The sequence below is a fragment of the Stenella coeruleoalba genome (genome assembly GCF_951394435.1).
Source record: "Stenella coeruleoalba genome assembly, chromosome: 11".
Lineage (NCBI taxonomy): Eukaryota > Metazoa > Chordata > Mammalia > Artiodactyla > Delphinidae > Stenella > Stenella coeruleoalba.
This window is the reverse complement of record NC_137157.1, coordinates 27,102,928-27,118,448: the sequence shown is the minus strand read 5'-3', so window position 1 is coordinate 27,118,448 and position 15,521 is coordinate 27,102,928. Positions and strand designations below refer to the sequence as shown.

Here is a 15,521-nt window from a genome sequence, read left to right as displayed (position 1 = left end):
GATCTTTAGTTGCTGGACGCGGGCTCTAGTTCCCTGACCAGGCATCAAACCCGGGCCCCCTGCATTGGGAGTGTGGAGTCTTAACCACTGGACCACCTGGGATGTCCCCATATTAATTATTACAGCTCTGTTTTAAAAGGGTGACTGGTGAGGCCATTATATTTACCCAAAATATTATTTACCTAAGATGAGCTTTAGAATCCTCACATAAAAGTTCTACTCAAATCTCATTTGGTTTTTGATTAGGATTGTTAAATTGGAGGAAAAGAGAAAACTTGGCATTTTCTAATGTCTTCATGTTGGAATACAAGAATTCTTTACATATCTCTTACACAGACTAAACACTAGTTGAGTATTTATCGAAGTATGATTTGTAATGGATTTGTGACAGCTGGAACGTTGCTGTGTAGCTGATTGTCTCGAAGTTTCCATCCAATACCTTGTTTCATAAATTCTTAATGCAACTGTTTACCATTAGCTGCACAGTAGTCAGCACCTTCTTTATGCCTAGCATTAGAGCTACAGAACAGGTTTGTACCCTCAAGGATCTTATATTCTAGTGAAGTAGAGATGAGTGATAATTATTTATACATCAGAAAATGTCTTTCAACGTGTTAGATCTATTTTTTAAGACATACAGGTACCATCTTCAAAAGCAAAATTTTATATAAAAATGTGATCCCCATCAAATACTTTTATACATACATTTTTATATGGAATTGTAGAACAAAGGTTGAAAAGTGATCTCATCCCTGGTGCTACTTTCTCTCATTTTTAATACCTTCCTGACTAGTGCCATTGGCTAAATTCTAGCAGTAAGATGAGAAGGCTTCTAAGGGCCAGCTTGGCATTGCATTATGTCAAAGACCCTAATTTACTCTGAAACTAGCTTTTTTTTTTTTTTGACTGGGTTGGGTCTTCATTGCCGTGCACGGGCTTTCTCTAGCTGTGGCAGGCAGAAGCTACTCTTCATTGCAGTGCACGGGCTTCTCACTGCGGTGGCTCCTCTTGTGAGCACAGGCTCTAGGCGTGTGGGCTTCAGTAGTTGTGGCGCATGGGCTTAGTTGCTGCGCTGCATGTGGGATCTTCCTGGACCAGGGGTCGAACCTGTGTCTCCTGAGTTGGCAGGCGGATTCTTAACCACTGCACCACCAGGGAAGTCCCCAGAAGCTAGTCTTAAATTCCTCTACTTTGATGCGATTTCAACTAATTATCCCAAAGGTTACTCTTCCCAATATGTGGAATACTACCCTCTGGACATCCCATTTCCTGGTTCTAATTAAACACCAGTGCCAGACATTATAATAGCATAATAAAAGCAGTAATTCTTAACTGCTTTTCTCAATTTCTACTCAAATTCATTCCTTAATCAAATTAGTGAAATAAAAAATACTTGGCTATTACTGTGCATCAAGAAATAAAATACCTTTTAATCAAGTTACTACACTAGGAATCTAATCTCCAGGAATGTGGACACCGATGTACCTACCAAGATAAGGCAACCAAAGTGGTGAGATGTGGAAATAAAATGCCCAGGCCCAAAGGGGTAATGGTTAACTAGTAATATATCCATATAATGGAATATTATAGACATAAAAATGGCATTCAGGTTAAGGATGCAGAGTAAACCGGTATGGCCTTTTTGAGAGCAACAGTAGTAGTAACTATCAAAATTTTAAATGCATATAGCCCTTTCACCAATTCCACTTCTGGGAATCTAGTCAACAAAAATACTTCAACAAGTTGCAAAATCAAAATATGGTCAAAGATGTGTATTGCATTATTTATAAAACTGGCATCAATTTAAATGTATAAACTGGGGGATTAAATTATGGTCATCTACTTGATAGACACTATACAGCTACCAAAGAAATGTGCTGCCACAGATGGAGGTCCTTTCAATAATGCTAATTGAAAAAGAATACAGCATTACCTGTTAAGGTCACATTTTTTAAAGGAGCCTGTACAGATTTCAGATTTCCTTTAAAAATCCTGTATAGGGACTTCCCTAGCAGTCCAGTGGTTAAGATTCTGCACTTCCACTTCAGGGGGCACGGGTTCGATCCCTGGTTGGGGAACTAAGATCCTGCATGCCGAGAGGCGCAGCCAAAAAATAAAATCCTGTATAGTTTTTAAGTGAACGTTCTGAGAAATTTTCAGTGTGAAAATGTTCAATAATCTCAAATGAAAAAACTGGGTTTTATAAGTGCCCAACCTGTATATAACTTATCAAAATATATATTACTATCAAAGCAGAAAAAGGAAATCTGCACCACAAATCTTTTCCGTTATTGGAGTAACAGTAACGTATCACTTTTTTTTTTTTTAAAGGGCTTCAAATGCTTGGCTTATTTATTTGTTTGATTTTGGCTGTGTTGGGTCTTCATTTCTGTGCGAGGGCTTTCTCTAGTTGTGGCAAGCGGCGGCCACTCTTCATCGTGGGGCGCGGGCCCCTCATTATTGCAGCCTCTCCCGTTGCGGAGCACAGGCTCCAGACGCGCAAGCTCAGCAGTTGTGGCTCACGGGCCCAGTTGCTCTGCAGCATGTGGGATCTTCCCAGACCAGGGCTCGAACCCGTGTCCCCTGCATTAGCAGGCAGATTCTCAACCACTGCGCCACCAAGGAAGCCCCGTATCACTTTTTAAAAGCGGGAGGAGAGACACATCTCCGTCGGTTCTAACACAAGAGCAGTGGAATAATCAATCACTGCCAAGGAGGTAGGGGTTAATTCAGCCTACAGACCAAATGGAGTCCCCAGCCTGTTTTGTGTATAGTCCACAAACTTGGAATGTTTTTTACATTTCTAGTGGTTGGAAAAAAAATACCTGGTGACATGTGAAAATTAAAGTTTTGTTAGAGAAGAACACAGCATGCCCATTTGTTTAAAATTGTCTATGGATCCTTTCTCACCACACTGGCAGAGTTCAGTAATAGAGACAGACTTATGGCCTGCAGAGCCCAAAATATTTACCGTTTCAGAATGAAAAAACACGGATTACAAGAATTTGGCCCTACTCTTTTGGTTACTCACAGTCCTGATGCTTCCTGCCGAAACATAAGGAAAACAGCACCAAGTTCAAATTTAGTGTAACCAACATATCGTGTCTAACCTGCTTTTGACAGTTCTGAGTAAATCGTCTTGAGTAGTCTACTGTTGAACCTAAGCCAGAATACTTTGTAAACTTGCTAGGTTATAATGAAACAAGAGTTATTGGGATTTACTAATCTAGATCATGAACTATTTCAAAAGGAGTCACATGGTGGGTGAGTATGGATCAGGAATATGTAAAATGGAAATGTGCTAGTTATTCCACATGATAGGAACCTGAGTTATCAAATCTTTCATAATTTCTAAAACTTTTTTTGTCCCATAGATAAAAATGCTTAGCAGAGCAATGTTAAAGCTCCTTAATGAGCACCATAAAATGTACGTCTACGAGATCATGGGATTTCAGTTGCTCTGCTACGAGACAAGGAAGGTCTAAATATTCAGACAATTACCATATGCTTCTCCAACCAACCAGAAACAACTACATCAAGTCCACAGCGGCTCAGCTTGGTTAGCAAGTCTGCATTCATACGCTTTCGAAATGCTACGCCAACTGGCACATACGAAATGAGATCAGCTAAAGGGTAGCAAAGGTGAAATTGCAGGGAGAAGGGAGGACCCAGACTCTTGATGTTGAGTTCCATACTTAACAGGAAAAACTTTAATCCAACTCCCAGTTTTGCAGCCAATGGGAACTTGTCCAATTTGTAACATAAAGCTGTAGCAAAGCCAACTCTTGGAACAAATCCTCCCAATTTCCAACCTCAATGATAAAAATGGAAATTAACTCAGGGGGTGGGGGATTTGGTTAAGGAAACAAAGTATCACCAGTCTGGATGGTGGAGTACAGATTTTTATTCTTAATATTTCAAGTTATTACAGTCAACTTATTTTGCTTTTGTGATCAAGTCATTTAAAAATAAACCCCTGATATTTCTTAAACTAAGCAGCATGCTAAATAGCTAAATGAAATGTTGCCCCCAGCCCCCAAATACATTATTACAATGAAATATTTTTTTTAAATAGACTGTTGAATTAGCTGCCCTATAATCATGGCATTTTTTTTTTTGCCACCTTTTGTAGGTAAGGCTGTATTTTTAAACCTTTGCTACTGCAACTAACAAAAAGTTGATGTGGCTAGAGTAAGTAGCCAAAAGATTCCTGAACCATCAAATAGAAAAATAAAGCCGATTCCTATCATTCCCATGATACCATTTAGTTCCATTTAGCTAAAATTGTGTTTACGTCTTAAAGGATACCAGATTTCCCCACCACACTCTCCTTTAATAGTGCTAAACCATAGCACCTATGGCTGCCGTGTATTGATTTATTTTTAAATGCTCTGAAACTGTATTAAAAGTGTGTTCTTGGTGTAGAACAGGGTTTAAGTTCTACATAATTTCAAATCTGAGATCTCATTAGACAGCCTCTGAGAGGACCAAGACTAACTAGTGTGGAAGCAAATCACAGCAAAGGAGACAACAAAATTTAAAAATCACATGAAAAACAAAGCTCCTATTAATACCTCAGGATTTCAGAAAAGCTTCTGAATGGGCACAGTTGACTTTCAAGAAGCACTTATCAATATATTCAGATTCTTTTCCTCTCGCAGGGCTTTGCACATGCTGTTCCCCAGCCTGGAGGTGTTGAATCCAGAAGAGCGGCCCCTCCCAAGTGCTTACTTCCCTTCTCCATCAGAGTGGAAACTGCTCTTTGTCCATGCCCCCCTCCCCCATTAGATTAGAAGGTCCACAAAGGAACGTCCCATGCCAGTCTCATACACCTAATCATCCCCAACAAGTAGTACAGTGTTGGGCACATATTAGGCACTCTTACTTGACGAATAACTGTGTCCATAAGCTTAGTAGTTACAAAATCAAAGATTTACGAGCGAGAAGAACTACATAAAGGAGCAGGTGGGCTGGGAGAGGACTCTAACCAGCTGGAGAGTCACTGAATTAAGAGAAGAATGATAAGCTCTTCTTAGGATGGCTGCTACTCAGCTCCTCCCAGAAGGTACCCTACATAAGCCAGGTCATGTCTGCTGCTGCCAGAACTTCAGATCATTCAAGTTACCAGAATTCTGGATTTTCATGTGAGTCTCCTGATTTTTTTAAACGTTGGCACTGAATTCAAAATGTTTTAACCAACCACACTGTGTGGGCCAAGGAAAACAGGCCCCAAAGCCAGATGTAGCTCTCAGTTTTCGAACTCTTATCTTGGACTCTTCCAGAGCCCCTTAAATCCTAAGAAAGCTCAACACACTGGTTCTTGTTTCATCTCACTGGTTGAGAAAGGAAGTATTACCAAAACAATGGGGACTCTTATCAAAATTACAAAGGAAAAAACCATGATGCCATGAAATTAGGAATTCATGTATTTGAAATAAAAACAGTGAATTATTTCATTTCTGTATTTCTAGAACTCAAAAACTCAGAGGCCTATTTTAGATACATTTTGTAGAGCAACAGATTTAAATCTGGAATTTTATAACTTGTAAATCACTATGTAATACTAGCTATCATCATGAGTAGTGCCATCTGCAATAAATAAAGCTGATCTCTATTTAACTGCTTGAAGTGTTCACTCATTTTGGCCCCAGAATGAGATTCAGTTTCCTTAGCGGCAAGACAACTTCTAAACAGCTCAAGAATTGTTATAAATGACAACTGCTCTTAAGTCTTTAAATTTACAATATTAGGGTTATGAACAATTTTATTCTGAGTTAAACTAGCATTTGTTTCCAAGCAATGCATTTATTTGGAAGGATATCAGTTACCAGTCATCAAAAACTTTTTTATGTTGAAAATGTAATTTTAATAGATAATTCTTCATCTTACATAGGAGCACAATAAAATACACCACATTCTGAAAAAACTCCAGAAGTTACGAGAATAAGAGGGGGGAAAATTCAGATGGGCTACAATATCCATTACCTTAAACTGCAAGAGACAAAGGTTCCAACCCACAGGTTAACATTTACATACTTATGACTGACTACATTTATGTCTTAAAAATAACAAGAATCAGGAATTAGATATGGAAGGGTGGGAAAGAACAGTTTTGTGGGGGAGGAACTCTGTCAATGCAGAAAAAAGAGTTGATTATCAAATTAAAGAATAAAAGGAGCTCCCGTAGCAAATATTAGAGGGATGACAGTAAGAATCATTAATTGAGGATATGATGCCCTCTAAGGGAGAAACCTTTCTGATGACACTTATGCAAGCTGGCTGCTTGAGATTTGCTCAGCAGGTCTGTAAGAAAGACTCATAAATGGCCTGAGCAAACCCCAAGTGATTATCAGATTGGTGTTTCCTAATAACACACACCAGTGGTCACACATGAAGTTCTGAGACAAGAACTAAGAGCAAAGTCATAATGCAAATGCCAGACACAAATGTGGCACATGTGAAAGTCCCACATAAAGCCAGTCACAAGTGTGGCTGTGCTGTGACTCTCTCTCCTCTACAGTAATTTTCAAACATTGTGGCAAGACACCAATGATCATCTAACTAATCAGACAACACAAACACATTTATTTCAAATTTCTAGGAGGTAAAAAATGTCACATACTGATGCTTTAGGCATGCTCAGGGCCAGCGTATAAATACTCCATTCAGTGATATATCTTAACACAAATTTTGCATTAGTGAAAAGAAACTGGCAAAATCCTCCTCTCGCCATTCAATTTGTCAGACGTTGAAGACCAAAAGAGAATGTTCCATCAGTTTTAATTTTTAAATACGATTGTCACATTGGGAAAAATGAAATAAACACAGTAAAATAAACTGTACAAAGGCAAAGTAGAATAACAAAAAATATTTTACTAAAACATAAGATTTACAGAAGTTTCCAGACAAGCCATACAAAATGGTCACAAGCTTTTTCTTGAAGGGAGGATTCTACACTTGACAGCAAAGTCACAATGTTATTAGTGAGGGCTGTGATGTTTGTTTAATGTTCCCATTTTGGTTCAAACAATCAAGCTTGTCCATCTACAGTGTCTAAATAAAGTTAGACTTGGCTAGAGAGCATATTCTAAAGAACTGGTTAGCTGCTTTTAACCAATGCAATCAGATCACCATAAAAAGGGGGAAAGGAGCCCATAAAATTAAAATAAAACTACCTTCCCCCCACCACCAAAAAAATAATAATAATAAAGAAAAACACCCACACCCCTGCAGCTAACCCTGACAACTACCTTCATTCACAGTGCTTTATACTCAAACCATGATGGGGAAATGAATAAAAGCAGAGAAGGGCCACTGCTTTTAAACGTTTCGCAACAATCCAGATGACACTTCTAGCCTCTGCTCATGCTTTACAACAGTGAATCAGGACAAGACATAGATTTGCTAATGTGCATTTAATCACCAAAGGACTGAAGATGTCTGGGGCTTTTATTCTGTAATGTTTCTAAGACTGTGTCCATTAAATGCAAACAAAAAAGGAAGAAGTCTTGGCAGAACAAGAGAAGTGATGCACACTTGATGATCGGATCGATTTAAATATTATTCATGGCATATAGCCTAGTCCATGCTCTAGCTGCAGACAAAAACAAACACGCAATTATTACTTTACTTACTTCAATATGTTCCTTTCCAAACTCTATAAAAAGTAAACAAACAGTATTAAGTTAATTATGGAAACAGCATGCTGTAATCCCTTAAATTCATGCCATTTTCTATAATCTGGATCAGGGCAGAAAGATTGTCTATGTGTCTAATTACCAAAACACTACAATAGAATTTTAAAGTTCTACAAAATTCAACAGGATGAAAAGAGCTGTCTTCTTTTGTCTCCTTCATTTCTAGACATATAATCCTCCTCATTAATTATGTTAAAATCTGTAGCAAGAAGCTTACTGATTTCAAACTCCCTAACTAAAAACTGACACATAGTTTAGTTTAATCAAACAGATTGCAAAAACAGCTCAAAGAAGCTTAAAGGTCTTCCATTATCTTTAAGTATTGCTAGATGAATGGCAGGCACTCAGGTATTTGTTAAATCATGTGTAGTTATGCAAGAGTCCAAGATCTCCCAATTACAGTTCCTCTTTAAATTTGGGAGTCATGTAGCAGGCTATAAGATGGCGTTTGAACATCTTTTGTTAAGAGGTTATTTACATACTCTAAGAAAGATCTGATTTTTTTCCTTTTAATGTATTTTTTCTTTTTCTTGTTAAGACTCTAAATGATGTTTTTAAGACGGTGGTACAGGGGAATTCCCTGGCGGTCTAGTGGTTAGGACTCGGTGCTCTCACTGCCCAGGAGACCTTAGGCCCAGGAACTAAGATCTGGCAAGCTGAGCACAGTGCAGCCCCCGCCCAACCCACCCCCCCCAAAAAAGGTACAGGTTGTTTTTTAAAGTGGAAGTGGAGTGAAGGAGAATGAACATTAAATACCTGTTTCTATGGCTTGGGCTTCGTTGCTCTTCCACTGCTCCGCTACATCATTTGCTAATGGATCATCTGGATTGGGAGCACTTAACAAAGCCTGGATCGATAGCAGAACTGTGCGGATCTGCAGTGCTGGGGACCACTTATCTACGAAGGCAACAGGCCCAGAATGACCAAGCATGAAAAAAACAGCCACAGAACTGCTGCATTTCCCTCCTACAGAGTTCTGTGGTCTTCATATTATATAAGGTAAAATTACAATATTCAGATTCTCAAAAGGGAATGCTTAAGAGAAAAAGGAGAAATCTTAATAGCATATAATGATAAAGATAACACTTACCTTTCAAAATATCTAAACATATTCTTCCCAACTTGTCTACATTAGGATGATAAATTTTGGTCATGAAACGTACTTTAGGGGCTGCCATTGGGTATTCTTCTGGAAGGAATAGTTCAAGTTTAAAAGTCCCTCCCTCAAAGGGGGAATCCTGAGGGCCAGCAATGACCACATGAAAATAACGGGCGTTGCTCTCATCTGGTTCTGCTTTAATGCCGGGAACTGGCTCTGCCAGCAAACGCTGGGTTTCCTACAACAGAAAAACATAACACATCTGTGAAACAAATATCATTTTGCTAAACATCAAAATAAAAGTTAGAAAATTTATCTCTTGGAATTGGACATAAAAGAGCCTCTCCAATCTCCTAAATAGTTTTTATTTAGCTTAATAAAATGCAAAGTTCAAAGGAAAAAACATAAATAATCACAATCAGCTGAAAGCAACTGCAAGCAAATACTGATGATATCATATACAATTCCAGCTACAAATGTCTACAAATACGTTGAGAATAAAATTAGACTAATGAAACTGATCTTATACTCAAGGAAAAGAAAAAAAAACACTAGAATTACTACATAGGTAAAGTAACTTGCTCTGTTTAAACTTTACCAAAACCAAGCTGTTTAAAAAGTAAAATTAGTTTTTAAAGCCATTGAAAAATCTCCCCTCTGAAAAATATAATGGAACAAAATAAGTACAAGTGCCTAGGCATTTAAACAGGGCTAGAGAAATATACACAACCATGCTGATTAGTCTCTAAAATTGACAACGACTCAAATGGACCCTTCCTGCTCCCTCAGCAATCATATCATTAGTTCTCTTTTCCATCTTTCTCCCTCTCTCCTAAATAACTGTAATATCCTTCCTCCTCTCTGTTCAAACCTCCAATATCTCCATCCACATCCTCACTTTTGGCTGGTAACTCTGCTTTGTATTTCATGAGAAAATAGAAACCTCCTTAAGTTCCCACTGTAGCATTTGTATACCAACCCGCATGTGTGTGCCCATGTGCTCTGTACCTTTTCGCCTGTTACTAAGGATGTAATGGCTGTCACTGGCTAAAACCAACCTCTCCTCTAGATCTTATCTCCTTCTCACCTACTCAAGGACATTGCTCTAGCATCGCTTTCCTCTCTTGAATCATCAGTTTCCCCTCTTTATTGGATCTTTCCCCAAACTGTACAAACTTACTGTAATTTCTCGCCCAAAAAAGGAGAAAATGACCTTGACCTGACTCTCCCCCACCAGCTACTGCCCCATTGCTTTGCTCCTCTTTGAAAGTTATCTATACTTGGATGTCTCCAATTTCTCTCCTCCCCTCCTATCTTGAACACAACTCTCCAATCAGGCTCTAGCCACCAACCTGCTTGTTGAGGTCATCAGTGATTCCCACATGGTAAAATCAAATGGCTAAAGCTTAATCTTCATCTTAATTGACTTAAACACAATGTCTTACCCAGCTGGTCTGCCCTCTCCTTGGTCTGCAAGGCTTCATCCAGCTTCTTGCAGCTGGCTCTCTTCCTACTTGTACACTCTCCTGGCTCTCTTCCTACTTGTATGGCAGCAGCTCCTTGCAGTTTCTTCCCACCTCCCCAATACTCCAATATTGACGTGCGCCAGGGCTCTGTCCTAGGTCTTCTACTCTGCCTACACACTTCCAGAGTGATCTCATCCAGTCCAATGAATTTAAATACTCAATCCACTCCATATATGCTGAAGCCCCAAAAGCATATCCTGCACAGATATCTCCCTGAATCATGCCTCTCCTATCCATAACTGTCTGCTCAACAGCTGCTCTTAAATGTCTAATACGCATCCCAAATGTAGCATGACCTTTCCCCACCCTCAACCTGCTCCTCCTCAAAGCCTTCCTCGAGTCAGTTAACCAGAAATCCATCCTTCCAACTGATCCACCTTTTCCTTCATACCCCACCCATCTAACCTGATAAGCAAATTTTGTTGGCTTGAACTTCGAAATCTACCCGGAATTGGACAGAAGTCTCATCACTCCACTGCTACACTTCTGATCCAAGCCACCATCAGCTCTCACCTGGCAGACTTCAACAGCCAACTAACTTGTTCTACCTACCCCATCTGTATTCCACAGAACTTTTAAAAATCAAAGTCCTTATAATGCCCCCCAAAAGCAGCTTTACGTGATCCCCTCATTCCACCTATCTCTTAGCCATCTTCAGCTATGCTTCTGCCACCCTATCCCCCCATCTCATCTGCTTTGTTCCAGCCAGACTAGCTTCTATGTAGTTCTTCAACCTGCGAGGCATACTCCTCCCTCAGGTACTTTGTGCTCACTTTTCTTCCCCCAACTTTCTATAGAGCTCACCCACCCAGTTCCCAAGATCTCCATTCAAATGTGTTTTCTCTCAGTGAAGCCTCCATAATTGAATCTGCAAACCCCACTCCACCCTATCCCACACCCTCCCCCTCTATCCTTGCTCCCCCCGCCCCACCAACTGTATCTCCAGGGCCTCTGAACATATTACATCTCACTTGTTTTGTTTGGAATGTAAGTAACACAGAAGGGGAGATTTGTGTTTATTTATTGCTATATCCTCAGCATTTGGAACAGTGCCTGGCACCATAGATGTTCAGTAAATATCTTACTGATTTATGAATCTATCTAATGTTACAAAGAACGAGGAATAAACAATCAGAAATTTCATCTTTAACATTAATGTTATTCAAAGCAGGATGAGCACATCACAAGAAGAAAAAGAATCCACTCAGGGGCTTCCCTGGCGGCGCAGTGGTTGAGAGTCCACCTCCCGATGCAGGGCACACGGGTTCATGCCCCGGTCCGGGAAGATCCCACATGCCGCGGAGCAGCTGGGCCTGTGAGCCATGGCTGCTGAGCCTGCACATCCGGAGCCTGTGCTCCGCAACGGGAGAGGCCACAACAGTTGGGAGGCCCGCGTACAGCAAAAAAAAAAAAAAAAGAAAATCCACTCAGGTGTGGGAAGAAGTAATCTAATTTATATTTATAAATTATTTAGCCAGAAAAATGTTAATATTCAATATACAAACTGACAATAATAGTACATGTAGTTTTATATATTAGTAATGTATTTTCAACACTTTGAATACGTATGTGTAGTCAAAAACATTTAGAACACTGCAGTATCTAAACATTTAGGTATGAAAATCAATGAATGAGAATATTGTATTCACACTGCCTTCATTTAAGAAAAATTATACACCTTACACTACTTCACTCTACAGCCTGCAGTGCATATACTAAAAAAAGATTTCTCTGTCAGCACGGTTATATACTGAAATAGTCACAAGATGCAGATACAAAATCAAATCCTTTCCCAAAATGTGTTAAACTCATTTAAAGTAATGCTTTTAGTACTTTAATTCAAGACTAGTTTGTTTTGTTTTAATCATGGCAATGCAAGGGCAAATCAAAAACTGAAATGATACACACTACTTTCAGCAAAATATTCTTTAGATTCAAACAAAGTAAAACATTTTTTGGAGCATTAAAAATCTCAAGAGGCAATAAAGAAGCCTCCCATCTTGGGAAGTCCTCCAACATGTAACTAGAACAAAAGAGAAAAAGTAAAGATATCAGGATGAACAGCAGGCGTGAAGGAATGAGAAAAGAAGTGGATGGTAAAATTCCTTGAATTTTGACTCCTCAGCTCCATCCTCCTTTGGTTTTTACCCCAGGTCTTCATATTTTTAGAAAGCCATAAAGAGAGAGACTGGGGGAAAAAAAGAGAAAGCTGGGGTCCAAGAGCCCCAAAACACCATTCCCTGGTTAAACGAAATAGTAGCTCTATTCAAAGCTATAAAAAGCTTCCAGAAGGGCCTCCAAGATCACATCCCAAAATAGCTTCAAAATCACTCTCTGTAGACATTGTCAGAGGCAGAGAGGGCATTCTCCTCATCTTCAGTTCACCCTCAAAATCAGACAGTCTTTCTAAAGAACGTACATATTAAATATATCATGTGGCCTGATCAAGTATCAGATTTAATCGGAACACATTCTAGAATAAGCTCTTCGGTATCGAAAACTTTTTGAAATAGTTTTTATATGCTCTCAAGTCCTAACGGATTTTGATATAATGAACAGATGCATAATTATTTGACTACACAGCACTGATTTCCCAAACCCACAGCATAAATTACAGGAGGAAAAAAAGAATAAAATCCAAACCAAATGGAACAATTCTCTCCCACAGAAGTTGTCGATTTTTTTCCCTAAAAAGGCAAAAACTGGGTAGGAAATAAAATCCTTCCTGCTACTACTCTCACACATGGTTATAACTGTGAAACACGTTCTAGTTTTATCCTATCCTTTGGTAGAAAGACAGTGAAGTATTCTTCAAGTCTAGAAATAATGGGTTCAAATTACTAGTGCATTGCTTAACTACAGTTTTGAGCACGTAATTTACGTTGCTCTGAGCCTCAGCTTCCTCATCTATATAGTTAACATTACCTCTCATGCAGAGGTGCTATGAAGAGCAAATGAGGTAACACTGTAAAAGGACTTGGCAAATGAAGTCACATAAGAGGGCCACAGTCACATTATAACCAACTCAAAAAGAATCTAGGGTAAGAACAAAGCACAGTAACAAGTCTCAAGATTTATTAAATAACAGTGTTTGTTTTTAAAGAAAACAATAACCTGTAGTTGCATTTTGTGATCCTATTTGTTTAAAAGCAATCCTGGGACTGAATCCCAGGTAGAACTTAGGTTAGGCCATGCAGAATAGAAAGTAATGTAGACTAGTTTAGAAAACTGGTTACAAAAAGTAGAAAAGGAAGTACATAAAAGGACAACATGAATTTAAGTGGCAACAAGATTAGGTCGCAAGGAAACTATGTCATCTTACAGAATGCATATAGCAGTTCATGCTACAAATACTTTAAAGGATTTAAATAACATCAAATTGATCTGATTATCAACAGATCTATTGGGACTCAAAGAGCAAATCCCAGAATAACACCACAGTAATGACAACACTTGACATTCAATCAACTAAACTCCATTAACTAGGACTTTTCCTGTTTTTAGGTTCAGTAATAATTTGTGTGCACTATGAAACAATGTAAGGTCTTACAAATTTTAAGGCAATGAATTATGTACAGTAAAATTTTAGATAATAAACCACTCTTAGAAAAAGAGTGGTAATTTTCATGTAGGAAAAGCTGTCCCACTTATTAACTGTATATACCCCCAACACATTATATGTACAGCAATTAGAGTTTTCCCCATTTAGAATATTCTCTGAAACACAAAACTGCAATTGTGGATCTTTTAGCTCATCTCGCCTAAGATCTGACTCAATAACTCTATCAGGGACTCCCCTGGTGGCGCAGTGGTTAAGAATCTGTGTGCCAATGCAGGGGACACGGGTTCGATAACTGGTCCAGGAGGGTCCTACATGCCGTGTAGCAACTAAGCCCATGCGCCACAACTACTGAGCCTGTGCTCTAGAGTCCTCGAGCCACAACTACTGAGCCCACGTGCTGCAACCACTGAAGCCCATGCACCTACAGCCCGTGCTCCGCAACAAGAGAAGCCACGACAATTAGAAGCCCGTGCACGGCAACCAAGGGTAGCCCCCGCTCGCCGCAACTAGAGAAAGCCCACGCACAGCAGAGAAGACCCAACTCAGCCAAAAATAAATAAATTAAAAAAAAAAAAAAAGAGTTCGCATGCTGCAACTAAAGATCCTGCACACAGCAACGAAGATCCCACGTGCTGCAACTGAGACCTGGTGCAGCTAAATAAATAATAAAATAAATTAATTAATTTTTTAAAAGTAATGTGGTAAAAAGAAAAAGGTAAAATTAATTTTAATATTTTATTTAACCCAATATATTCAAAATAGCATTTCAACACGTAACCAATATAAAAATTATTGATGTATTTTATGATCTTTTTTTATATTGAGTCTTCAAAATTCAGTGTGTAATTTATACTTAGGGCACATATCAATTTGAACTAGACACTTTTCAACTGCAATCTCCACATGGGACTGGTAGCTACCATATAGGACAGTGAAACACAAGACAATCCTGTTATGTGATGATTTTACTTACAGGTCATTAAGAATAATTTAACTTACTTCATATAGTGAGTAAAATTTGGTAGAGAAATTTTAAAGCATCACTATATTCCCCTCAAAAAATTCTTTATGAAAGGTAACGTCAGGGAATTCCTTGGCAGTCCAGTGGTTAGGACTCGGGGCTTTTCACTGCCAAGGGTGCAGGTTTGATCCCTGGTCGGCGAACTAAGATCCTGTAAGCCACACAGCACGGCCAAAAAAAAAAAAAAAGTAATGTCAGACATCTGAATCACTAATGGCGGGAATGTGTATTACTGTTTTTACAGTCACAAGATTGTGTTTGAAAATGATTTGTAGCAATTAAAAAAAAACACTGCATGGAGAAAAATTAATTCAAACAAGGCAAGTTCACAATGAAATAAGGGTTAATCGGTGAGAAATAATTTTAATTTTTATGGTTCACACTACCCCCTAGTGGACATAAGACATCATCTACTTATATCAACCCCTTTTCCTTGGCAAATGAAAAATCTGACAATCATATAAGTTAATTATTTTACCCTAATTCACTGTTTTTTTAAAATGCTTATCCTAAAGTTAGATGAGAATAATGATTCTAAAGGCACACCCTCCTCCTTTTTCTCCCTCTACTCCCACACACTTAAATCTCATAATTTCTTAGGTGGTACACTCAGAGA

The 15,521-nt window shown here is 38.8% G+C and overlaps 1 protein-coding gene across 1 annotated transcript in view; it reads right to left on the bottom strand.

Annotated features, from left to right (window-relative positions):
- Positions 1–3,616: 3,616 nt before the first annotated feature.
- UBE2N (ubiquitin conjugating enzyme E2 N) overlaps positions 3,617–15,521 on the bottom strand; it is a 37,567-nt gene continuing 25,662 nt past the window's right edge. The window contains exons 2-4 of the mRNA XM_079938217.1: positions 8,788–9,034; positions 8,454–8,594; positions 3,617–7,594 (exon numbers count right to left, since the gene is read on the bottom strand). Coding sequence (XP_079794343.1) covers positions 7,554–7,594; positions 8,454–8,594; positions 8,788–9,034 — 429 coding nt within the window. The 3' untranslated portion in view covers positions 3,617–7,553. The remainder of the gene's footprint in view (positions 7,595–8,453; positions 8,595–8,787; positions 9,035–15,521) is intronic.